The sequence below is a fragment of the Cyprinus carpio genome, chromosome A20 (assembly GCF_018340385.1).
Source record: "Cyprinus carpio isolate SPL01 chromosome A20, ASM1834038v1, whole genome shotgun sequence".
NCBI lineage: Eukaryota > Metazoa > Chordata > Actinopteri > Cypriniformes > Cyprinidae > Cyprinus > Cyprinus carpio.
In genome coordinates, this window is record NC_056591.1 from 20,690,059 (window position 1) to 20,717,001 (window position 26,943).

General features: G+C 36.9%; 3 protein-coding genes and 1 non-coding gene across 4 annotated transcripts; 1 reads left to right on the forward strand and 3 right to left on the reverse strand.

Moving 5' to 3' along the window:
• Window positions 1–292: 292 nt before the first annotated feature.
• On the reverse strand, window positions 293–5,817 carry LOC122134559 (CAD protein-like). Its single transcript, XM_042778080.1, has 11 exons — window positions 5,776–5,817; window positions 5,452–5,608; window positions 4,497–4,535; window positions 4,013–4,179; window positions 3,851–3,925; window positions 2,348–2,560; window positions 1,872–1,997; window positions 1,536–1,694; window positions 1,317–1,415; window positions 1,136–1,230; window positions 293–1,008 (listed from the first exon to the last, which is right to left on the reverse strand). The coding sequence occupies exons 2-11, from the start codon at window positions 5,591–5,593 to the stop codon at window positions 909–911; spliced, it is 1,215 nt and encodes a 404-aa protein (XP_042634014.1). The 5' UTR covers window positions 5,594–5,608; window positions 5,776–5,817; the 3' UTR covers window positions 293–908.
• A 357-nt stretch (window positions 5,818–6,174) lies between these two features.
• Window positions 6,175–21,856, reverse strand: LOC122134577 (CAD protein-like). The gene is made up of 33 exons (XM_042778079.1): window positions 21,414–21,856; window positions 20,375–20,514; window positions 20,143–20,272; window positions 19,878–20,020; window positions 19,643–19,784; window positions 19,274–19,445; window positions 18,160–18,345; window positions 17,927–18,036; window positions 17,661–17,803; window positions 17,268–17,399; window positions 16,875–17,108; window positions 16,406–16,627; window positions 16,069–16,257; window positions 15,859–15,983; window positions 15,635–15,768; window positions 14,918–15,030; window positions 14,245–14,495; window positions 13,848–14,094; window positions 13,631–13,729; window positions 12,820–13,044; window positions 12,488–12,670; window positions 11,221–11,439; window positions 10,962–11,129; window positions 10,697–10,879; window positions 9,984–10,088; window positions 9,604–9,846; window positions 8,224–8,305; window positions 7,971–8,137; window positions 7,710–7,874; window positions 7,265–7,396; window positions 6,957–7,158; window positions 6,440–6,630; window positions 6,175–6,348 (listed from the first exon to the last, which is right to left on the reverse strand). The coding sequence occupies exons 1-33, from the start codon at window positions 21,505–21,507 to the stop codon at window positions 6,190–6,192; spliced, it is 5,430 nt and encodes a 1,809-aa protein (XP_042634013.1). The 5' UTR covers window positions 21,508–21,856; the 3' UTR covers window positions 6,175–6,189.
• A 1,800-nt stretch (window positions 21,857–23,656) lies between these two features.
• On the reverse strand, window positions 23,657–26,801 carry LOC109054369 (short-chain dehydrogenase/reductase family 16C member 6-like). The gene is made up of 4 exons (XM_042778338.1): window positions 26,723–26,801; window positions 24,833–25,236; window positions 24,612–24,711; window positions 23,657–23,933 (listed from the first exon to the last, which is right to left on the reverse strand). Exons 1-4 carry the CDS (start codon window positions 26,799–26,801, stop codon window positions 23,884–23,886), a joined length of 633 nt encoding a protein of 210 aa, XP_042634272.1. The 3' UTR covers window positions 23,657–23,883.
• trnaa-ugc lies at window positions 26,735–26,806 on the forward strand. The gene has a single exon. It is a non-coding gene; the product is annotated as a tRNA-Ala (tRNA).
• Window positions 26,807–26,943: the final 137 nt, after the last annotated feature.

Below are 26,943 nucleotides of genomic sequence, written 5' to 3' on the forward strand. Positions count from 1 at the left end.
TTTTTTTTGTGTGTACTTGCACTAAATGTTGTTGTACATTAGCTCAGTTGTGTTGAACCTAAGTTGGCATTTTAATTGGTACAGGACAACTTCACTTCAAATGCATATTTTCTTTTATGCATTTTAATTGCTACAGGACAACGTCACTTCAAAGCATTATTAGTGTAAAAGACAAGAGTTCATTTATTACATTTTACTGTCTACGAACAGTTCGTGTTTATATTGCTATTCTCTCCCTTCATTTGTACCAGTACATCGCAGTAGAACAACAGAGATATGGAAGAGAAAAATCTGAGATTGCATTTTTTTATTGTCTAAAAATACAATTACAAAAGTTTTACTCCGTAATCTTCCTACCATACTGTATCTGCTGCACTAGTATTTGCACAAAGTTGACTGAGTTACAAAAGTCTGGTCTGCTACTGGAACGTCCAAGTGAACATGATCACATGTAAAGACGTCTATATTGTTGTAAATGCACATCAAAAAGCATTTACATTTATACTATACCAGTCAGAGATGTAGTAGTACAACCGTTTATTGTATAACTTTCCTAAATTTTTCTGATTTTTTTTTTTTTTTGTGAAATGAAGAAACTGAACAACCTGCTATTTTCAAGTGCTATTGTCATGTAACTATCTAAGATATTCAGAATGAAACTAGTTTAACCATACTGCTCTGTGGTTGCTTTAATGTTCATGTTTTAAATCAAATACTCAATATCTGGAATTTTATTGCAGTCAGTATTGAAAGGAACAATAAATCTGGCTACTTTATCTCACAAAATCTTACCATCTGGAACTATATGGAGAGTACACAGAATAAACACCAGTCACTGAATCAGTATGTTGCTAATAAAACATTTCCCTTTACTGCCAAATGTCCAAGAATAGACTATGATGGCCCCTTCACCGACCCAGCACAGTAGCCAGCAGTGCCATCCGAATATACATCCCATTCTCCGCCTGCCGGAAGTAAGCAGCCCGAGGATCCGTGTCCACTTCCACACTGAAAACAAAATAGTATTATGAAAGACTGCAAACAAAACTCTATTCAGCACTCGTACATGAAACTTCCTATTTTGCCTGCTTAAAATTAGATTTTATCCTGATGCTTTGAATTAAGAATAGCAAACCTGATCTCATTGACTCTGGGAAGAGGATGCATGACCACCATCTTCCTTTTGGCTCCCGTCATGATATGTGGTGTGAGGATGAACTGGCCGAAACACTGTCAGAAAGAGTAAATCATTTATAACATGAAGACATTTCAGACATAAAACCAGATGCAAAGATCTCCTCAGCAAAATCGCTCACTGCTTTGTACTCCTCTTCAGAAGCGAATCGCTCCTTCTGTATTCTGGTCATGTACAGGACGTCGGTCTCTGGAAGGGCCTCTTCAATGCTGTTAAACACACCTCCAGAAGACAAAACACAATAAGTTTACAAACAAAAGGTAAACCAATGGGCAACACAAAAAAAAAAAAACAACCCAAAAAACAGTCCACTCCTGAATTCATACTTTTGATTGTGACGCACCTGTTTAATGCCTTTGGAAGCCACAAAGTCGATGATCTCGGCAGGCATGCTGAGGTTTTTGGGGGCCACGTAGCACAAAGTGATCCTGTACTGAGTAAGAAGTCTAGCCAGAGAATGCACAGTGCGACCATGTTTCAGATCGCCTACCATGGTAATCTGAGATTTAAGAAAAAAAGATCCAAAGATTAGAATAGGGTTATCTAGTTATCAGAACCAGAGCAACACAATTCACATTCTGTGATGCTAGTGGCACAGAAATTACACACTTCAGCTCCAAGGGGAAACCTCCAGCTAACAGTATAAGATGACAATATTTTTCCCATGTGAACTCACAGTCATGCCATTGACTGTTCCCAGCTCTTCTCTGATTGTAAAGATATCCAGAAGGGCCTGAGTGGGATGTTCTCCGACCCCATCACCAGCATTGATCACCGGCCGTCGACAATGTCTTGCCGCACTCTACAAAGCAGAAAGATTCTCTGTTTAGACTGAGACACCAACCAATTATTTTTAGCAAACACTAAAACGTTCAAATTTATTTTAATGATGAAATAATAATACAAAATATATTATTGATTAAAAAGTGCAAAGATGATACAAAATATGACAAAGTTTTTCTATTTCAAATAAATGCTGTTCTTTTGAACTTTTTATCCAAAAAATCCTCAGGAATTAATAAAAAAAATTAATAGTAATATTTCTCAATATTACAGTTTTACTGTATTTTGCTCAATTAAATGCAGCCTTGCAGAAAATAGAAGAATTTGTGTACATTACTTGGAAAAAAAATGCATTCAAATGTGACTCACTTCTACAGCTCCAGGTATGGGGTGGCGCAGAACAATGACATCAGCGTAGCAGCTCATGGTGTTAACCGAATCAGCCAGAGACTCGCCCTTCTGCGTGGAGGACGTGGACTCGCTGAAATGCACCACTGACCCTCCCAGACGGTGCATGGCTGCTGAGAACGAACTGCTGGTGCGAGTGCTCACCTCGTAGAACATAGAGGCCATGACTTTACCCTGGGAGAAGATGAGCAGAATGGTATTAAATTAAGAGTTTATAAGAACGTGTTACAGTATTTCATCTATGTTCAAGACATCAAGAAGTTCTGTTTCCAAGGGCCACAGAAGCCCATTCCTAAAGGAAGAGATTGACTTCAAACTGACACGTCACAGCCAGATTTTACAACATCCTTCTAACTCCAGACTGCTGCTGACTTGAGCAGTTAAATACTCCAGCTGGGGGAGGATTTTGTAATGAATGCTCAAAATGGGCTGTAATAAACTATAAATAATCCAGTGACATCTACTCTGTTATGGAACAGAATGATTCGGAGTAATCCAAACTCCAAAGGTATTGTGGTCTACAGGTTGACTCAAGGTCCAATCTGCTCATTCCACACTTCCAAATAAGAATTTTGGATCATTAATTCCATTAACAAGTCTTTTAGAGACTCACCATCTACCTTCAGGCAAATAAAGTATCCCTTCTCTATATACACTACTGTTTAAAAGCTTGGGGCCTGTAAGATTTCTTTATTTCAATTATTTTTTATACATTTTTAGAAATATTAGAATTAGAAATTTCTAATAAATTTAATGTATTTTAAAATGTAATTTATTTTTGTGATGCAAAGGTTAACTTGCAGCAGCCATGATTTGCTGTTCAAAAAACAGTTACTATTCTTCAATGTTTGTTTTTGTTGAAATATTTTTATGGAAACAGTTTTATACATAAATCCTTGAAGAAAACAAAGATGAAAAAAAAGATCAAAAGAAAGAGCATATCTATCTATCTATCCATCCATCCATCTATTGATCTAAAATTAGTAATATCTTACTAACCCCAAACTTTTGAACGGTACTTCATTTAAAAACAATACTACCTTTTGCTAACATTTTAAAGAATCTTATGATAGAACTCTTGTGTGAATGTAATAATCTTTTAGTAACTAACAGTAATTACTAAATCACACAAACAATAAGGTGAACTAGTCACAAAGAAGCTCCGAACACAACCATCCCTGCACATACAACCTCGAGAACAAATAAAAAAGAGAAAACGAAACAAAAAGTGAGTCGAACATGCAAAGCCATCGTCTCTCGCTCTCATGGTACACTTGCACTCTAGATTGGTTAGGCAGTGTGTTCGAACTCGCCTCTTAAGCAGCGCTTAACACAAAAAGGCACAGGTTTACCCCAATTCATTTTATTTTTAAATATCCACTGATATTTAGGACATTTTTATTTTTAAATATCCACTGATATTTGTTTAAACAAAAAAAAAACAGAAAACTAATACAGCCACACCTTCAAAATATCCAAGGGTCTTTCTTTCTGCACCATCAGACGAAGAGTATGAGCCACATTGAACAAGTGTGACATCTGAAAGACCAAGACAGACAAGAAAGATCGATGAGCCACTGTAAATACACAAATACAATATTCCTGGACTCGACAACATGATGTCACCTGTTCCTTGCTGAACTGGCGCACGGACAGGATGTGCTGGCCCACCAATGGGTGCAGCAGCGGGGAGGTCTGGGGGTGAGGCAGGATCTGCTGCTGCCCAGCTTGAGGTGACAGGATCCTGGCCAGGGGAGGAGGGTGTGCATATGTATCCACTGGGGGAGCCAATTCTGATAATGGAAGCAGAACAACATCACAATCAGCAACCAATACATCACTGCCATGCATCACTTTACACCAATACACCAATACACCAGACACGGCATTAGAGCTCAATGAGATCAACCTGATTCACAAGGAACAGCATGCAAGCAAAGCATGGGCAACGCAAGAAAACAGACTATCATGTCTTGTTTTTATTATGCTTGTGTAAAGACTAAAATATGCCCATGAAATGAACCCAGGAAAAAAAAAAAAAACAGATTGGCAGAGAGAACATAAGCTAAGGGTGGCAAAGCTCTGGTAAACATCACTACAAACGTCCAACCTGCATCATACAGTGCTTTTAATGACACCTCCTCTTCAGCTGCTCAAACATCGAGGCAATGTTTGAAAAAAACAACAACAACAAATTTTTGATTAGTAACTGTACAGTTATAATTTTCACAAATTTGTAGAAATGTTTATTATAATTGCTGATGCAGTTTTTGTGAAATGTTTAGCTTTCCACAAAAAAAAAAAAAGTTATAAAAAAGTCTGCCTCAAAAAAAACCACACTATAAAACGTATTAATATTATAAAGCAACAGTCCTTTTAATGTTGAGGCAGACTTTCAAATATTTCTTATCCCAACATAATGTGAAATTGATTATAAAAAATATTATATATACATATTAGTACTTCGTACACATTAGTCACTTTATTTCAATCTGGTTTTAGCAGTAATTTGCATGCATTCAGTTTTATATTTGTTGTTTATTTCCTAGCTGATTTTAAGGTTTGAGGAACAACATCTCACAGATATTTAGTTCTAGAAGTTTTAAGTCTGTTCAATTACGTTACATGCTTGAAAATATATATGATTGTTTAAATGACCTTGATCGAATGAAAATAAGGAAGATGGAAAATATGGATATTAATTTTCAATTCAGACAATGCAGAATCATGAGACTTTGATTTGAAGAAACTATACACATCACATGGACTTTACCCATTGCCTTTTGGGGTTGTATGGTAGATCTTTTGAAACCTGCATATAAAGACATATCTTGCTTGAGAAATGATCATACTGCTGAACCATTTGCAAGTTTCATGGGACATGCAAGCGCAAACAAACAAACAACTGATGCTAGCAAACAAAAGCCAACTGAACCACTGTCTGAAATTAAAAATTTGACTAAAAAAAAAAGGTAACTGCTAACCAATTATTTGCAGTACAGAGGTTCATTTGGCACATTACATATGCACAAGCTCTGAGGGAATACACTTTATGCCATCAGCACCTGGAAGCAGACCAGGATCGGATGCACGGTGGATACGAGGCGGGAGAATGAAGCGTCCGTCTCCAGTTGAACGGCGTGGACTCGGGGCACGGCTACGGACCACATCAACAGGTGTTGTCTGACGGAGACGCTCAGGAGTCATTGCCTCACTCACACGCTGTAATTAACAAGCATGGTTATTTGTTTCCCATTACACCACAGAAGACAAACGGTTTGGTGAGTGGATAGATTGTTTTTTTTTGTCAGCCAGTACACATTAGAAAGCAAATGCTAAACCATGAACAATGCATGTCCAGGTTTTTGAAGGGTCAGTTCATGCATTACCTTAGAAGCATCCTTTATCACCTCAGTGGTTCCTGCCAAAAAAGCCTGGGGTAAGAATTTTTTTGGGGCATATCCTGCATCAAACAATACAATATAAAAAAAATAGTAATTAAATGATAAACATTAAAAAAGGCTGGGGTAAGAATTTTTTTGGGGGGTTGGGTGCATAAAATTTTTCAAGTTTCTGCAAAAATATACAAAATACAAATCTGTTTTCAACTTTGAAACCAGTAAGAAATATTTGAGTTTTTTTTCTGAAGGATCACATGAACTAAAGACTTGAGTAATGTCTTTAAAATAATATTTCACAATATTACTATATTTTATCAAATAAATGCAGCCTTGGTAAGCATAAGAGATTTCTTCCAAAAACATTACATAGCACTGACCCCAAACTTCTGAATAGTAGTGTATTCAAAGCATTAGCTTTACCTGTCCATCAATATAGGCCAGCTCTCCTCTGAGTACCACCCTCATGACTTTCCCCTTCACTTTCATGCCCTCGAATGGTGTCCACTTTGACTTGGTGAATTGCATGTGCTTTGGAATAGTCCACTCTTGCTCCAAGTCCACCTGGATAAATCAAGTATCACTTTGAAATTGGAAGACATTTTGAATTTTTAGGCAGCCATTCACCATCTGAACTATTTTCAAACTGAAATACCTCTACATAAGTGTCTTCTTGAGCAGGAAGAGAGAATATTTTCCTGGGGTTTTCACAGAGCCTCTTGATGACGTCATCAATGGTAAGGCGACCCTCGCTGACGGCCGTGAGCAGCAGAGGCAGCATAGTCTCCAGACCCGGGTAACCTGGAGGTGGTTTCTCAGAGTTTTTCTCCTCTACTGAATGAGGGGCTATAAGTGAATAAAATAATAAATAAATAAATGCAAGCTTCCAAGAACTGCTCAGGTGTCACATAAGTCACAGAAAGGCATGTCTGAAATCAATTGGAAAATATATAGCACAATAGAAAAAAAGCAGGATTAATGTCTGTACAAAGTTTAAACGCAGCTTGAAAGTTCAAGCAGAATTTTAAGTTGATCATTTTGGTCTCAAATTAGGGATTTTGGAACAGGTTGGTACAATTATGACAAGCAAACAAATTTAGATGTCATTTTAAAAAGAGGTGAGGCACAGCAGAGAAATTTCATTATTATACACACATAATTTTCATTATTACCATGGTCTGTTGCAAAACAGTCAATGATGTCTAGATTTTCCCACAATGCCTCCATGTCCTCACGTGTACCAAGCATGGGCCGCACCTGCGCCCTGCCGTTTCCAATGGCAGGCACGTTATCTTCACACAGGAAGAGATGGTGAGGTGCCACTTCACAAGTCACCTGGATGCCCTTTTGTTTAGCAGCTCGAATGATCAGAATCTGAGAAACGATGCATGATTTTAGTTACTTACAAATCCCAGGAACGTGGACGAAGGATTTACCATGAAGATAAAATAAAATGCAGTTGTTAGACTACTGTTCTTACCTCTTCCTTCTTGGCAACATGGCAGATATGAACGGGTCGCTGATACAGCTGCGCCACCATCAAGATTGCGGCCACCGTCTGCTTCTCTGCATGCGCCACAATGGGCAAGTGCTTTGGCCACTTTTCAAAGTGCTGCATGCAAAGAAAATGGTAATCAAATTCTATGATGTGACATGATAGCAAAACATGACAAATTGCATCATTAAAAATAAAATATTAAATATTTAAAATAAATGTAAAATATATATATTTTTAATATATTTGATTAAAATTTTTTTGTTATATAAAATGGAATAAAAATAAATGTATTTTAATTTTAAATAGACATTTTAAGTAGATTCAAAATAAATTGTATCAAATTGCCATTAATTACGTTATTTTAAAGTAAAAATATAATCAATTAAAATAAAATACTGCTGTAGTTGCTGTATACAGGTTTCCTCACCTCCATCCACAGAGAAACATTGTCCATTTTCAAAGTGGAATAAGTGTCATTCAAGTACATCTTCAGACCAGCTGTAGAGCTTGCAATGAACGGAAGTAGTGTAGCGTTGTCTGATGATGCCCCGACAAAAAGAGCATAATCACAGCGGCACCCGGCCTTGGCAAGCTAGACATATTCATCACAGAAAAGAGTCCATAAACATAATTTCCCCATTTGATTGCATGTAAATAACCAACCGAATATGTAATTTGTTGATGTTACCTTCTGTGCCATAGCAAAGGAGCTGGGGTCAATGATGGCAGGGTTGGTATTGGGCATGGCGCACACCATAGTGATTCCTCCAGCCAGGGCAGCAGCCGTGCCCGAGGAGAAGTCCTCTTTATGGGTGGCACCAGGCTCCCGCAGATGCACATGGACATCAATCAATCCTTTGGACAGAATCAGCCATCTCAATGTCATATATTTGTTCTGACAGCTCAAAAAATAACACCTGAAAGGACGTGGCAATACTCACCAGGTAAACGGATGAGTTTCTGTGAGGTCATGCTGTCTATATGAGTCTTAACACGAGGAGCCTGACCAATTTGCCTCAGCGCCTGCCAACCACACATACATTACAATCTTCAAAGCATAAAAAGTAGACTCAAAAATGGGAGCATAAACAAGCATGATCACAATAAAAATGGGAGCATTTCCAAGCAGGATCACAAACCCGATCACTCAACATGCCAGACTAGTCAGACCAGTTTCTTAGAATAAAATAAATAAAACTGTTACACTTCCCAGAATATCCACCAGATGGCGCATGGACTTGTTTTGGACCTCATTGCTGAAACAAACTAGCTGAAGGAGTGTCCCCTCTCTTACTTCAATTTGATTCAGTCCATACCATTTTTTGAAAGCCACTGAAAAAATTGCTTGCCAAGGGCATGTTGTACTACACGTAGGAAATGCATCTCCAATCTGTAATTTTTAATCATTCAAACACAAAACATTTTTTCCATCCAGAACAGCTGGAGCATGATGTGTAAACCTAGCCAAATAAATAAACAAACAAATAAATAAACAAAAATAATATTACCTGTAAAACAGAGAAAAATCTAAAATAAATCCTGAATTTATATCTAAAAATGTAAACGTAAAAATAGCCTGTAAATGTAAACCACCATGACATTTCCGTTTTTTTTTTTTTTTTTTTTTTGTGGATGATGCAGTAGAGAATATGCTAGTCTCGAGAACCAAGTTTTGTTTACAGCAAGTTAGCAGAAGCTAGAGATCATGGTTTATAAAGTTTTTAATATGGTTATTGTTCTCACAAAGACACATTGATTCACTTCAGAAGGCCTTTATTAACCCCCCCGGAGCTGTGTGGAGTAGTTTTTATGATGGATGGGCGCACTTTTTTGGGCTTCAAAATCTCGACCATCATTCACTGCCATTATAAAGCTGTGGATATTTACAGGACATTTTTTAATATGACTCTTGTTTGAATTCGTCTGAAAGAATAAAGTCATATTCACCTAGGGTGGATTGAGGGTGAGTAAATCATGGGGTAATTTTCAATTTTGGGTGAACTATCCCTTTAAAGCAGCCCAGGCTACACTACTTGGATGAATCAATATTCGGGAAAAGGTGATGTTATTTTTCTATTTTTTCTGTTTAATTTTTATTAGAGTGTTGGGTCTTTTTAATGGGGAGATCCACGTGTCAACAAGAAACAGACAAAAAGTAACGGGATTTACCCAGGATTCGTACTTTCATCCGCGGTGGTCAAACCACACTTCACAATCTGAACTTAATCACATTCTCTTTCTCACGCATTTTTAATGGCCACATCTGTAGCATAAACTTAATTCTGTTGGGTCGTTAACAATGGGAGTTCGTCACAGCTCACCTGAACAAACAACTTTGTGCACTTGATGTCAATGATGAGTGGAACGGAGTAGTCAATGGCCATTCGACGAGTACGGTAACCTTTGGTCACAAAGGAGGACAAGCGTCTTCCACCAGAGTTTCTCATGGACAGATTGATGACCAAGTCAAAATGGTTCTCCTCCAGATAGTCCATGATGTTCCTTTGTTTGTCTTTATTAGGACAGTCACTCTCCTCTTCAAAAGGCCAGTCCACTGCCATCACCTGACAGGAGACAGATAAACAAACAGAATTGCAAAACAGCAAACTTCGCTGTTAAATTAGCTGTAAAAGAAATGTGCACCATAAGTTAATTAACATGCATTTTAATAAGTTACAGTATGTTTTGTTATTCACTGTACCTTGACTCCATGTTCAGTATAGAAGTCAGCGGTGCCTAGACTGGCATACAAGTTATAACCCAAACTCTCCAAAGTCTGGACTGTGGGCAGGAGCTCACTCTTATTCTGAAAGAAGAATTTAAATTTAATACTTTTATACATTGCTTTCACTTAAGAAACTAGATTTTCTACATTCTCTGATAAAAGTGAGAGTGGATGTGCAAAATCATGCACCATTATACTACATTGTTGTTGGTAATTTTCATGGAGGTGCTATGTAATGTATTGTAAGTGGTTTTAAATATGTTGACATGCGGATGCTAAAGTGATCTGGGAGGTTGCTAGAACACTGCTAGTTGGTTGTTTCCTTTCCAGTTATATAGCCTTATAGCCTTTCAAAGGCCCTCCTTCAATGCAAGTCTATACAATTTGCGATATAAAAAGGACATACATACATACATACATAACATACATTACATGCATACTAATGTTTTAAGTCCAAATGCTTAAAATTATTGTATACCTCACAAACCACATGATTTGTGGTATTTCTATCTGTGGCAAACAGCACAGGACAATTCACATCACAAATTTTAGGGTTAAGGATTTGTTAAAAGTCATAACCTTTTGTATGTAATGGAGTAAGCAGCTTTCAGTAATGTGAATTAGATTATTAATCAAATTAATATGAATAGAACTCAAATTAACCGACTTGCTATAAAGTAATCCACTACCTTGAAACTGCCAATAGAGAGGAGAATATTCTTTTTAGGGATTTTGAAGCCGGTGCTAAGCATGGCTTTTAGATAGGCCTCATATCGGTTTTCTCCGAAGCAGGCCACTTCTCCAGTGCTGGTCATCTCAACACCTAAAACCACATCTGCTCCAGCCAGCCGCGAGAAAGAGAACTGCGGAACCTGAGGGTCAAGCGCAGATCAAGCTTATTTAGATCTTAGACAATACTGAGATCAAAAACAGACATCACAGAGAGTTCAATACCTTAACTCCCACAATGCCATTCCCCTTCATCAGTCCAACAGCCTCAACTTCCTCTCCCAATATGACTCTTGTTGCTAGGGCAACAAGATCGACACCAAGTGTTTTGGACACAAAAGGGAAGGAGCGTGAGACTCGCACGTTGCATTCTATCACCTTCAGCTGATCATCCTGTTGACAAACACACAATTTAGTTTCAGCACAAAATATTTGGAAATCCTAGCTTTAAAAAAGAAAAATGAAAAGGAAAAAGGTAACTCACTTTGGCAATGAGCTGCAGATTGAAGGGGCCAGTGACCTGAAGCTCCTGGCCGATCGCGTGAACAATCATCTTAATGCGCTCCATGGTTTTCTGGTTGATGTCCTGAGGAGGCGTCACCAGAGTGGCATCTCCAGAATGCACCCCTGCATTCTCCACATGCTCAGACACCGCTATGGCAATGACCACTCCATCACAGGCCACAGCATCCACATCTATTTCCTGAAAGCAAAATATCACCATCAAATAAACCCTGCAACCACAATAGCTTTAAACAGCTATACTACTAAAGAGCAGATCAGTGCTGTACTTGTTAACTAAAACTATTAAAAATTAAAATAACTTAATGTAAATATTAGATGAAAAACTTAAACAGAAACAAGTTTACACTGTAATAAAATGACTAAAATAAAAGAAAGCTTGTAATAATAGTAATAAAACAAAACAAATGAAAACAGAAAAAAAAAGCCAATTAAATATATTAATGAATACTATATAAATAATACTAAAATAACACTAGTAAGGATGCAGCGATATTAAAATTCTGGGTTATCCAATTATTTTCAGTTTATGGCTGATAACTGATAAATGGCTAATAATATTTATAATATATAAAAAAAAAAAAAAATATATATATATATATATATATATATATATATATAATTTTAAATGTTATATACATTTTAAATGTTAAAAATAATTAAAATATAAACAAACAACATCATAATATACAAAACTAAACATTTTAAATGTTATAAGTGAGTTTAGGCGTTACATTTTACATCATAATTTAGAATACTGAAAATATAATTTAACAGTATTATTTGAGACAAAAGGAAATCTAAAGGTAAAAAATAGGGGAAATGACCATACATGTAAATATCTCATTTGGATTGATATGAATATAAAAAAAAAAAAAAAAAAAAAAAAACCAAAAACAAGCTGGTAGCCTAATTACACATTCATATCAGCCATTTTCATGCAATCTCTTTCTTACATTCTCACTAAATTAAGCAACACAAAGCAAGACTTTGGCATGAAATGAACAGTAATATTGTATTACATTCACACCTCTGGTGACGTCTGTGCTGAAAAACATCAACGATGTTCAACCAGTATTTTGTTTTTATTTTGTGCCAACTGACAGTATTTCCTAGTAAATAAATCCTGTCTCTCTCATGTATACATAAATGCATTTTACCATTAATTGGAACTGCCTGAAGGAGGGAGCTGTTTGTACAGACCTGATTTTTTTTTTTTTTTGACTAACCTTGGCTTCCTGAATGAATTTGGAGATGACGACAGGGCGTTCCTTTGACACGGCAACAGCATTTCTCAGGTACTTTTCCAGGTCAGTGTCTGAGTAGGCAACATTCATAGCAGCCCCGCTGAGAACGTACGATGGCCTCACTAAGCAGGGATACCCCACTGTCTCACAGAAACCCACAGCAGACTACAAGAGAAATTTCAAAGTGTGAAATTACCCATTTTAAATTACAAGCAATTATAGAAGAACTTGGCTCTGTCTTTGGTTATTTATTTCACACTACACTTGGTATTCCCTGGAGTTGAACGAAATGAATTATTATCTTAAAATCTTACCTCAGTATCAGACAGCTCTTTCCATCGGGGCTGACTGATTCCTATGGTGTCCAGCATCCTGGAGAATTTGAAGCGGTTTTCTGCAGAGTCAATGAATTCAGGTGAGGTGCCCAGGATCCTGCACTGCTGTCTATGCAAGGACATGGCAATGTTGTTGGGCAGCTGTCCACCCATAGACAGAATAATTCCCTCTGGGTTCTCCATCTCATATATGTCCATCACCACCTGCAAGTAAAAACAGACACATTTATTAAAACCAGGCAAATTCAATAATTAAATTTAAGTATTTTAATTAATTTAATTAAATATCAATTTTATTATGATCAGATACTACATATTGATATTAAATATTTTTATTATAAAGTATAAATTATTTAAATGTTATTTTTATTAAAAAAATTAATAACATTTATAGCATTTAATAATAATAAAAAATTAAAATTCTGTACTATCCATCTAAATTAAATTAACAAATAAATCATTGATAATTTTAAATTAATTTAGGTATAACAACATTATAATGTACAGTTTAAAAGGTGTATATTCAATTTAAGATTTGCTAAAGATCACATTAAAAATGTATTAACATTTATGTTATTAAGAGACTAACTCTAAGTCAACTTTAGACAATGACAAAAGCAATCTAAATGAATAAGCAGAATTAAATATCCAGCATAAAATCCATAATATCAGCTGTTAAATGATAGGGTACCAATATACGGTGTATCCCTAATTCTAAGGAGATTAAAAGTATTTCAGTTATCAGGACAACTGCTGATAATACACAAAATATCCACATTTAATTTCTTACCTCAAAGGAGATCTCATCAAAATACAGTCTATCGCACATATCATAATCTGTGCTGACTGTTTCTGGGTTGTAGTTCACCATAATTGTTTTGTATCCCATCTGTGAAATGAATAGTTCACAAACACACAATGAAATTCCACAAAATAATGAACTCACATTTCCTGCTTCAATTCAAGCTACACTAAAGTCCTTTTCCTCTTTAATCCTCATGGCTCACCTTCCTCAGCTCAATAATACACCCAACAGCACACCAATCAAACTCCACGCTGCTTCCAATGCGGTAAACCCCAGAGCCAATCACCATGACATGGGGCTGCTCGAAAACCACATCGCTTTCTGAGCCGTGATAAGTCAGATACAGATAGTTGGTGTAGGCGGGCCACTCGGCGGCCACTGTATCAATCTGTTTGACCACTGGAAGGATCTTCCAGTCACGTCTCATCTTCCTGACAGCCAGCTCAGTGCTGCAACAGGGGAAAGAGCAGATTTGTCTACTGCAGCTCATATGAACTTTTTCTTGTAAAACAAGTCCAGAATTGATGCTTACATGGTCTACAATATACAATATCAAAAGTAGTACATTTATATCTGTAACTTAAAATTTTTGTGTGTACCTTTGCACAGCTTGGGCGATCTGTTTGTCAGAGAAGCCCAGCTGTTTAGCTTTCCTCATGACCTCAGGTGGCATGGCACTCTCATCCTGATTATATGCCTCCAGAAGTTTCTCATGGTCAGCTATATTCTTCATCTTGTGCAGAAACCAATGGTCTATCTTGGTCAGCTCATAGAGCCGTTCAACTGTGTAGCCGGCACGCAGAGCAGCTGCCAGAACAAAGATGCGCTTGTCTGTGGGTGTCTGCAGCTCCTGAGACACAAACAAAATGTGTCAATTTTTTGGTTTTCATGTAGTTTTTTTGTCTACTTGTTGTGCAAAAAAAAAATGGTAATGTTGGTAATGAAATTTTAAAAATGTGATGATGCCAGCATTTCCTACTAGCATTTTGAGTGCTGATGGGGGGGATTCTTAAACAGCTCTGAACGACCATTGTGTTCTTACACTCAATAGATATGTCTGTGATGGGTTGCAATCACTTAACGCTTAACGCTCGTCATGCACTTGAAGAGTATGAAGCGATGATCATTGTAGCCAATCACAGACATATTTTTTTGAGCGCAAGAACAAAATGGCCAATCAGAGGATGCACACAACAAAATGCTAATGGAAAACGGTCACATTTTTTACATTTCAGTACCAACATTGGTACTTTTGACAACACTAGGACAAACCTCTTCAGAAACTGGTTTGATGGTGTGGTCAAAACCAACGCAGTTTTCATCCACCATTCTCAAAGCTTTCTGGAAGGCCTCTTCAAAGCTGCGGCCGATAGCCATCACCTCACCTGAGATGGAAGAGAGTGCTGAATGAGATCACAACATACTGGATATCGGAGTTCAGAAAAAAAGGCACCTTCTGAACTAAAGATGCTAATTTGGCTTTTAAAATATAAAGAACTATGCCATATTAAAATTCACAAACAATATTTTTAATACAATGGTGGTTTAACAATGAAACATTTTAAACTATGATTATTAAATATGCACAAACTTGAATAACGCATCAATAAAAACTATAAAATGCAAACTTTAACAGTCCCTATTACAATTAACATCAACTTGATACAATAATATAACAATTACCAAAATATATAAATTTTACTACATCATATATAAAAATTCAAAAATTTTTTTTAAAATTTAAATTATGTGCATTTAAAATTTATTATTATTATATTTCATATTTATCTTTATCTTAATGTTTTTAATTAAATTAAGTTTTTCCATTTAATATTTTATCAAACAAAAACACCATTTTGAGAATTTCAAAATACAGATTGAAATCCTAACCCTTCTACTGCAATTTTTTTTCATAGCAGTTTGAGAATTTCAATATACAGATTGAAATCCTAACCCTTCTACTGCAATTTTTTTTCATAGGAAGCTCACCGACGCTCTTCATGGAACTGCCGATTTTAGTGCTGACTCTGAGGAACTTGCTCAAATCCCACCGAGGAACCTTCACCACACAGTAATCCAGACTGGGCTCAAAGTTGGCTGTTGTGGAATTAGTCACTGAATTCCTGGATAACAGTCACTTTTAAGCAACTTTGAAAGTGTACAATTACTTTCTGTATAATAGCTCATTTCAACGAAAAAAAAAAAAAACTCACTTGAGCACGGGCAGAGGGATTCCCAAGCCTAATTTAGCGGCCACGTAGGCCAGCGGGTAACCTGTGGCCTTACTGGCCAAAGCAGAGCTTCGTGAGAGACGAGCGTTGACTTCAATGATGTAGTACTGTCAAGACACAAAGAATGAGATTATGCGTTGATCACTGCTTTCTAAAACTCATTTTTCCTGATGATGTAAGTGACTGAATTACCTGCTCCGATTCAGGATTTAGGGCATACTGAATGTTACACTCTCCCACAATGCCCAAGTGGCGAATAACTTTGATAGCCGTGTTTCTCAGCATATTGTATTCATAGTCATTCAGTGTCTGACTAGGAGCCACCACTATGGACTCCCCAGTGTGGATTCCTAGAGGATCAATGTTCTCCATGTTACAAACCTAAATGAAAAGAAATAAATTAGAAAAGAACAAATGTTAAAACACACAGTGGTAAAATGTGAATGCACTGTAAGTCAATTTGGATAAGTGTATGTGTAAATAAAAATGACAGAATGAATGGGAAACCGCAGCTCTAGGTGCTTCATACCGTAACGCAATTGTCATAGGCGTCCCGCACCACCTCATACTCTATTTCCTTCCAGCCTTTGAGAGATTTGTCAACCAGGACTTGTGATGTGTGGGCAAAAGCCTGGGTGACCAATGTGATCATCTCCTCTCTATTATTGGCAAAGCCTGAACCCAAACCACCCAGGGCAAATGCAGAACGGACCAGAACAGGATAGCCAAGTCTTTCAGCAGCAGCCACTGCCTAGAAGAAAAAAAAAAAATATATAATTAAAAATGAACACAAAATCAGGCAGAGAATACAAATGTTCAGAAAATGTTGAGAAAATGTTCACAGCATTTTAACATAAAAATTGTAACAATATAACAATTGACTTTATAGTAGCCTACTATTTCCTACAGTATTAATGGGTTCTCTTGCAAAGGAACTGAAAGTCCTTGGCATAAAATCATTTGAGATCCCCTGATGGACAACAGAGTAATGAGCTGACCTGTTCAACAGACATGGCCGCTTCACTGGGGGCAACATGCTCATTGATTTCCTCCATCTTCTCCACAAAGATCTTCCTGTCTTCAGTCATCTCTATGGAGGCCACTGGGGTTCCAAGCACACGCACTTTGTATTTTTCCAGCACTCCTTGCTTAGTGAGCTCCACACCACAATTCAGGGCCGTCTGACCGCCAAATGTGAGCAACACCCCATCTGGACGCTCGTTCTTTATCACCTATTTGTAGGACAGCAGGATGAACGCTTGAACTCCAAAACTGTTTTGACTTTGAGTAAAAAACTGAACTGTGTGTTTTAAAGCATCATTTCCATTTTGAAAATCGGTCAAGAAAACTAGGACATGTAAATTACTCTGGGATGAATAGCTTTCTCTTACCTGTGTGACATACTCTGGTGTGATCGGGAGGAAGTAGACTTTGTCTGCCAGGCCCTTTGAGGTCTGTACTGTGGCAATGTTTGGGTTGATGAGAACGGTTTGGATGTTCTCTTCTTTCAGAGCTTTTATAGCCTAAGAAAAAAACAAACCAAATAACAATGGGGAAAAAATGCTTACATTTAATTTTGGTTAACTTATTACACTGACGATTAGATTAAAATGATTAGACAAAATGTTGGCTTTCCACTAGCCGACTGTTCAAAAGACTCAGCTTCAATTACTCCAAGATCAAGTTTCAAATTAATACAGAAAACTGATAAAATACTGCAACTAAAAATATTAGTTGGCTTGTGAGATGCGACCCCTCAAGGTTTTTAATTCTTTGACAATCACCTGAGATCCAGAATAGTCAAACTCTCCAGCCTGTCCAATGGAAAGCCCACCTGAACCTAGAACCAGAACTTTGCGAGGTCGAACAAACGCTTCCAGGTCAGGAGATCCAGGGAAAGTGAGGTGATCTGTTAGTCTTCGCTTAACTGCAAAAATGATAAGGGTTTATGAATAATTAGTCATGTCAACAGAATTACAATACATCAATAATAATGTCATTCCAGTACAAGTATGTAAACAATCCTACAAGGTACATCATAACAGATCACCTGATTTTCCAGTTTTGCCCTCTTTAGCATCTTTGACTGTATCCAGAAACACATCAAAGAGACCAACAAGGTCTGTTGGGCCTGCCATATGTTCAGGATGGAACTGGACACTGAAAATGAGAAGAAAATACATATAAATTATCATCAACAACTTAATACAACATTTAAAAACATTAATGCCCATTAAAACTGTATTTATGTAATTAAGACGCCAATGAGAAATGAAGGCCAACCTGAAGAGTGGTTTGTGGTTATGAACAATGCCCTCACTGGTTTGGTCATTGGCGTTGGTGAAGAGCACATCCCAGTCTTCTGGGAGAGTTTTGGGATCCACAGCAAACCCATGATTCTGAGAGGTGATGAAACAGCGATTCGTTCCTTTATGGATGCAGGGTTGGTTATGGCCACGATTACCATACCTGAAATACACAAAGACCATAAATGAAGCTGTAGCTTTTAAGATTCATAATAAGATTATACAATGCTGCACAGACATAAACCATGTCTGAACGAACCCGCTAACTGTCTGCTTCTGAAGAAAGACCTGTACACTGGCATCTAATCCGGCCTTGAGCACAAGCAAACGAAGCAACTATCCCAGGACTCTTACAAAAACACTACCGCTTATCCCAGGACCAGACTAGACTGCTGAGCTCAGCAACTAGATTTCACACCATGCTGCTCCTTCATGAAAACTGGAATGGCACAGCTTTTTTCATCTGCAAACCCCTTAATCCACTAACTATATAACGTGATGCTGTCTGGTTCAATTACACAGTAAAAACCCAATTATTATTATCCTATATCTTTATCTTGTTTAAATTACATTTTGCAAAACAAGTAAAATTTTCCTTGAGATATTAACTTGTACAAAGTATTAAGAAACATTTATCTTGAATATAAGAGCATTATATTAACCTTACTAAAATAATAATTAAATAAAAGCCATTTTTACTTAATCTTTCTGTGGTTGCAACCGCATTACATTATACTTTTATTTCATATGTGATTTTAATAACATGCACAGCTATCCTTCAGTTTTTCTTTAATAAATGTGATGACAACATCCAATAAAGATAGTCCATCCAAATATACAAAAAAAAATTCTGTCATTATTTACTTTACAAATTTGTATGACTATGTATTTATTCTGAGGAACATAAAAGATGAAATTTTAAGAAATGTCTATCTTTTTCTATCCAAACAATAAAAGTCAATGGGCTTCAATGTTGATAGATTCCCAACATCCAAAATGTATTCCACAGAATAAAAATGCATACAGGTTTGGAATGACATTAGGGTTAGTACATGACAGAATTTTCATTTTTACATTAACAAATTGCTTACTTCATTTTGTATGTCTTTGCGCCAATGACCAAAGATAGCAGCTGATGGCCCAGACAAATCCCAAAGACGGGTTTGGGATTCTCCACACAGGCCACCTTCCGTATATTCTCTACAGTCTCCTTACAGTACTCAGGGTTGCCAGGACCGTTGCTGATGAACAACCCATCAAACTCTAGAGAAACACAGAAGCACAGTGATATAATGTTCTATTGATTATAAGAATTACTATTAGCATCTACAGTCTGGTTGTCTAGGCATGCAAAACACGTTCTAACCCTAAAACAGCAGATTACATGTATCTTTAAATACGTATCTTAAAAAAACCAACACATCCTCCAGTAATATGTGGAAAACAGTGCCATGGCTCACCATTGCTGTCTAGAGGATAATCCCAGGGGACAACGGTGACCCGGGCACCTCTCTGGCACAGGCAACGGATCTGGTTGTACTTGATGCCACAGTCTATGGCAGTGATTCTCAGGGTGCCTTCTGGATTAAAAACTTTTGGTTCCTGTTGAATCAGGCATAAATAACTCAAGAAATAAGCTGCCATTCCACAAGTTTAAACACATTAAAATGAATCTGAGAACACAAAGACACTTACTTTCATGGAAACTTCCTTAACAAGATTTCGGGTGTCTGGATTATCAAATGGAACGTCACTGGCAGAAGTTCCTTCCACCACAAGTTTCCCCAACATGGTTCCCTTTTCTCTGATCTTTTTGGTCAAGCATCGAGTGTCAACTCCTGGTTTCAAAGGAACAACCATTTCTTTTTAGCATTAATTCTTAAACCTAAACTAAACCACATGCTTCACCTTGTATAAATCAAACCCAATTCTTTGTAAAGAAGAACTTGTTCTAACTGACCTTCAAGTCCAGGGATGCCTTGCTCTCGGAGCCACTGATCCAGAGACTTGGCGGAGCTCCAGTGACTGGGATTCTCAGAGAGCTCCCCAACAATGAGAGCTGCAGCATGGATTTTGGAAGATTCAAACCACTAGATCACAAATAGGAATGTTTAGAACAAATCATACCAGTAGTATTAGAACAGTCTGTTTTAGAAGCATTATGACATATTAAGTGTGTGAAGGAAAAACACCTTGCTGAGTCCAAACTCTCCATCTTCATCTTCTGGAACACCATAATTGCCAATCAGCGGATATGTCAGAGTTAATATTTGAGACTTGTAAGAGGGATCTGTGAGAGCCTCTGGATAACCCACCATTCCTGTCTGGAAAACTGTGGACACACAATATATGACTTAGTGATGTCAAAAGTACTGGTATTGTACATCAGTACCTTTTTTTAAGTGATTGTTGTTACTTGAATGTTTACATGAAACTAATTTAAATGCTACATGCCATTGTTTAAAATGTTTAACCAAATAAAGAAGCCTAAATAGAATATTAGTTGCTGTTTATTTTAAAAATAGTGAAATTCTTGTTTTTTTACTGAAATTTCTACATCATGACTATCCTAGTAGGACTACTGGTTGCAGTCAGTATGATATAAATGGGGTTTTGTCATTCCTAATGCAATTGCCTGCAAATATCTATGTCTAAATGAATAATGAGCATGAAATTGAAGGGGAAAACACAAGTTATACATCTGACATTCCAATGTGTTGGCATTCAATAGAGTCTGTCTTAGCCTTCAAAGAAAAACTTTTATACCTGTCAAACTTTGGGACATTTTCCAGATTTATTTTATATGGAGAATATTGAGGACTAGCCGGACTAGCAGGGACACTTAAGTTATCATTCAAAAATTTGATCATATACAATATATAGGCATGTTAAGAGAAATATATAAAGATAAAATAGTAAAAGCAATATTTTTTTTTTTTTTTGTTTTCAATTGTCTTCACTGAACCGAGCATAAACCTAAAACTATGCCTGGGATGTCAGGCATGTGTTACACATGCCCTGGGAAGTGGCTATGGCGAGTGTTCACTTTTAAACGTTTAGCGGGAAATCAGACACGTTTAACTTCCTGATCATCAGTTACACATTTATTAGCCACGCTTTCCGGTCGGAAGACGGGAGAAGTGCTCGACAAGGAGCAGCGGCAGAAAACAGGGCTGAGAGAGACACACATTTCCAGTAACGTAACATTTGCTTTGATTTCACTTAACTTACCAACTTCACCGGACACTGAGGATACGGAACCGAACAGACGGCCTTTAAATGTTGTCCCGTCCTCCAATACTAAAGATGCAATTTTCGCCAACATGACTGAATGTTAGTATTCCTAACGCAAAAAGAATCTCAGCGAATATCTAACGTTAGCGCTTAATAGTATATGAACCGAACTGGATGGCCCGTGTGGCGCGTTTTCCCTCTTCGCCGAAGTTCCCACGTGAAAAGCACGCTGCTCAGGGTGATGTTCACCCGGAGGGTAAATAAATATATGCGATCTTAGATATTGGTATCTAGGCTCAATATCATGCTGTCCTGATGTAGAAGAAGCTCACTGGCCGATTGCGATGTTTAAAGTGGGTTAAATCTCTGGTTAGTAAGAGATAAGTCCACGCTCCGCTCCACTCACAGCAGCGTGGAGCCGTGCGCGTGAACTTCAGCTGGTTTTATACTAGCGTGCAAAACCGCTGCGCGTCACCACCACCACGTCAGAGAGGAGGAGGAAGAGGCCTGCTCTTGGCTTCATTCACAAAAATGACAGAGAGGCTTTATTTTTCGTTTTCTTGACGTTTTTAATTAATAAATGAATAAAAAATTGCAAAACAATCAAATGTATCTCGAGTATTTTAACCTGGATGTAAGTCTCATAGAATACCCCAAAATAAAAAGAAATGATATTGTATATTTATAACCACACTAGTAAAAATCAGAAAGATATATAATATAATAGATATACAGTGCCACCTCTAGATCTGGTATTCTCAGAATCTCAGTCAAAAATGAAAATTTACTCACCTTCAGGCCATCCAAGATATAGATGAGTTTGTTTCATTAGTACATTAATACAGTCCGTCTGTCACATTAATGTTAATCACATGATAAAAGAAAAGAGGGAATCACTCGCTGCCCCTGAATGAACTGCTTTTGTAGTTTTAATAATCAATTTATTTGTAATTTAACACACTTAAGTGATTTTTAAATTTAAATTATTATTTTTTTTTACTTGAATGCTTATGTTTAGATGTAAAATGAAAAAAATATTACACTATAGACTTGTTTCTTTGTTCTTTTTACATCAGTTATTATTTTTAACAATAAAGATAAAATAAAAAATAGCTATTATTAATCTAGTAATGATTATTAAGAAAAGAAGTGGGGGAAAAGATGATGTTGCTAGGTGATTTTGCTTTGGAACCTTAAGAAAACTTTAAATCAGTGTTTCTCTAATTTTACTTTGCTGGCTCCATCGACTTCAAACAGGTGTAACTCAGTAATTTTTCATCCGATTCCAACATCATTTTGAAGGTATTTTAATGGAGTAAAAACAACAAATTTTTGAAAATTTGCTCATTGTGACTCATTTTGCTGGCACACATCACATATAAAAGCCTGATCAGTGGCATAAAAGTAATCAGAATGCAGCTATTTACAGTATTTCTTTGTTACTCATTGACACGTGAACTTCTTTAAATAACGCAACACTGTGCCCTCTATGTGTATGATGCTGCTCACTTTAAGCACTGTTAGAAGTGAATGAATTGATTCAGCATTTCGACACTTCCGTAAGGATGCTTTTATATAGACAAAGCAGTTTAAGAAAGGATGTACTGACCCCGTGAATTAGATAATTTTACTTTACAAATATTTTTTAATTGGCTGTTAAAGTTTTATATGAAAATATTACGCAACACATGCATTAGTGCAAAAACGCACACCTTTTGGAACAATTTCGCAATATGATTTCTTAACTTCCACAATTACTGTCTAAACAAGATACTGGTTTTGTGCACTATTTACTGAACCAATATTTTAAATTGGCCTTTGAACTTGCCAGAGTTCACTGACAGAGCCCATTGATCTAATGGTGTTTTGAGTGCTCCAGATGCAAAATTTGCATGCAAACAATCAGGCATCGTCAGATTGACAGTACTGTAGTCCAGTGATGTTAAAATATAGTGGCAGTGTGAGCGTTCATTTGGGCCCCCTCCAGCTGGTGGCACCCTAGGCGACCGCCTAGTTCGTCTATGCCTAGAAACGATACTGCATCTACATCTTGGATGGTGTAAACTTGGATAGAGTAAATTTTCAGAAATGTTAATTTTTGGGTGAACCTTCCTTTAAACTGAGCAAAAATAAATTAATATATTATAGACTATGTAACATGTATGTCTACAAATGTGTATGTGTACAGTATAAAAAAAGGGGAATATTTTGAATTTGCTATTGATTTGAGAAGACAAATGAACCCCAGAGGGAAAAAAAAGGAATTTATTTACAGTTCTGTAATCATTTTACGCAGGTAAACTAGAGTAGACTGATATTACTCATACATTTAAACTCACTGGTGATTATTTATTTTTGCTAATTGTAATAGATAAGAGTAGTTTGTGGATCACTGACACTGTCATTTCGTTGGCGCTGAGGCTTTTTGTAGCTGATGATGGTACAAGAACCCCTCTGAAGTGATCCATCAGATCCATCCCACCAATGAAGATGATGCCCAGTTTGGCAGGCATGAGACTGCAAGAACAGGTCAAGTTAATACTGTGGTTAAATCAGATCTTGTCCATCAGTTTTGTGCAATATTGAAACTATTGAGATTTATTGAATTTAATACAATTAATTATTTAATCTTTAAATGTTGACTAAAGACATTAAGATAAATGAACTGAACTGAAATCTTCAATAAGAGGCATTTAAAGGACTAAAATACCCTGTAAGTGCAATCAAGAAATATAGACGTGAGGGTAACAGCAAATACATCTTCTCCTGTAGTATATTGCATCCACAATCTGTTTTGCTACATGTCTCTGATCCAAGATTGGAAGAAAGGACGGTCTCCTTAGCAAAGGCAGAATATCAGTGTTTCTGCTTGACCAAGAGCACAAATCTCTAATCAGGTTTCGTATGGAAACTGTATTGGCTTACTTTGTTTGACATCCCCCAAGCATTTTTGTATTTATTAGATAGGGTCACACTATTGCTGTTTTGATTCCTTCCTTTTTAGGGAAAAGCAGCTCCAGCACAATAGATTCTGCAAAGCTCATCGCTGCAGACTTGTGGATGAAAATGTATTTGCAAACCTAATCTATTTTTAAATTGCATCTTCATTTAAAACTTAACTTAGGACAATGGATATTCATGATTTAGTGTCCCACAATGACATACAATGTCTCTGAAATCCCTCTATAAATGTACCTGCAAGGCCATTCATTGCAAACAACCCTCCATGGCATGCCACACAGACCAGATGCCCATGGTTTCGTTGCAACAAAGCTGGGAGAAATGCCTTGTAAGTCTGTGAATTCACATATCGGGAAGCTTTTGAGATAACCGTAAGCTCACTGTTCCGAAAACATAAAAACAGAGGTTTAAAGAATGTACACTATAAAGGAAAAAAATTAATTATTTTACTTTACCCAGAAATGAGCAGCAACATTGACCCTTAGTATTCTATCCACCAGATTGGCAGGGGCTTCAAGAAAGTGTATTTTAATTCTTTGGCTGTCTTGCCCAGTGCCTGAGTTGATATCCCATAAGACTAATGTTGCTCTGTGGTGGCCAAGTTCTTTGGCAATCAGTTTTTCAATCCCATTTGCAGCTCCAGTCACCAAAACTATCTCTCCTTCAACATATTTTTTGCAATAAGGAATAAAGAGTCGAAAAAAGGCATTTTCAAAAAAGTAAAAGAGGCCTCCAAGAATGAGCTCAAAAATGTCTTTTATGAACCAGAGGCTGTGCAGTACCCTCTCAGAGCTCTGAATAACCTGGTTATGTATGTCTCTGGCCTGGTTGGCATGGCAACTATTTATTCCTTCTTCATCTGTGTTGTCTCATAGCTGTTTTAGTGGTTCTTCTCCTTGAATATGTTTCCGTAACTTTAGATCTCAGATTGAACAGCTTGTGGTTCTGTATGTGTCTGAGCCCCACGTGTTAGTTCTCAGTCAGTGGTGTTTGTTTGACCTCTCACCTAGAGTACATTAGTGTAGTTAATTTTAGATGTTGCTATTCCACCATGTAGCTTGTTTGAAGTCATGATGTTATTATGAGGAATAATATGTGTGAATGTCTGTATTAAAACTTATTGCATTATTCGTATGATATATATATATATATATATATATATATATATATATATATATATATATATATATATATATATACACACTCACTGGCCACTTTATTAGGTACACCTTGCTAGTACTGGGTTGGACCACCTTTTGCCTTCAGAACTGCCTTAATTCTTCATGGTATAGATTCAACAAGGTGTTGGAAACATTCCTCAGAGATTTTGGTATTGGTATCCATATTGACATGATAGCATCACGCAGTTGCTGCAGATTTGTCGGCTGCACATCCATGATGCGAATCTCCCGTTCCACCACATCCCAAAGCTGCTATACTGGATTGAGATCTGGTGACTGTGGAGGCCAGTTGAGTTAAGTGAACTCATTGTCGTGTTCAAGAAACCATCTGAGATGATTTGAGCTTTGTGCATTATCCTGCTGGAAGTAGCCATCAAAAGATGGGTACACTGTAGTCATAAAGGGATGGACATGGTCAGAAACAATACTCAGGTAGGCTGTGGTGTTTAAACGATGCTCAATTGGTACTAAGGGGCCAAAAGTGTGCCACGAAAATATCCCCCACACCATTACACCATCACCACCAGCCTGAACCACTGAGACAAGGCAGGATGGATCCATGCTTTCATGTTCTTTACGTCAAATTCTGACCCTGCCATCTGAATGAACACTGTACTAAAGAGTATTCTTTAGACTGTCTCTGAGTGCTTCAGTATGCTTGAGTTTTCGTTGAGCTGAGAGATAACAGGAAATCTATTTGATGTGTGTGTGTGTGTGTGTGTGTGTGTGTGTGTGTGTGAGAGAGAGAGAGAGAGAGAGAGAGAGAGAGAGAGAGAGAGAAAGACACACTAGATGGATTTTGCACTCTTGATATTTTAGAGTGTCACCCCTTCATTGCTGTGCACTTTTTTCTGCATCGTGAATGATTTGTAGATTGTAAGTTAGCAAGGACTATAGAAGACTTTGATTGTACACACAAAATATTCTCTGTATTTTTTTGCGTATTTCCCATTTATTTCCAAACAACATAAGTGTGACTATTTTTTATGGCCATTTAGCTTTTTCAAATAAATATTTTTTTTTTATTTATTTTTTTGGTCACATAGCGACTGCCATAAAGCTCATCGAAAAAAAAAATTCCTGTCTAAAATGACCGAACAACACAAAAGATATTCTAGATACTGTACTTGATGTATTGTCTTTAAATACTCATCTGATAAATACTTGAAACGGGAAGGGGATGTAGCTCAGTGGTAGAGCGCATGCTTTGCATGTATGAGGCCCCGGGTTCAATCCCCGGCATCTCCAGAAATGTTTTTTTATTTATTTATCGCAATATATCATTATTAAACTTAATTTTAAATAATAATAATAATAATATATATATATAAATTTATTCATAAATTTAAACCAGATATATATATATATATTTTTTTTTTTTTAAA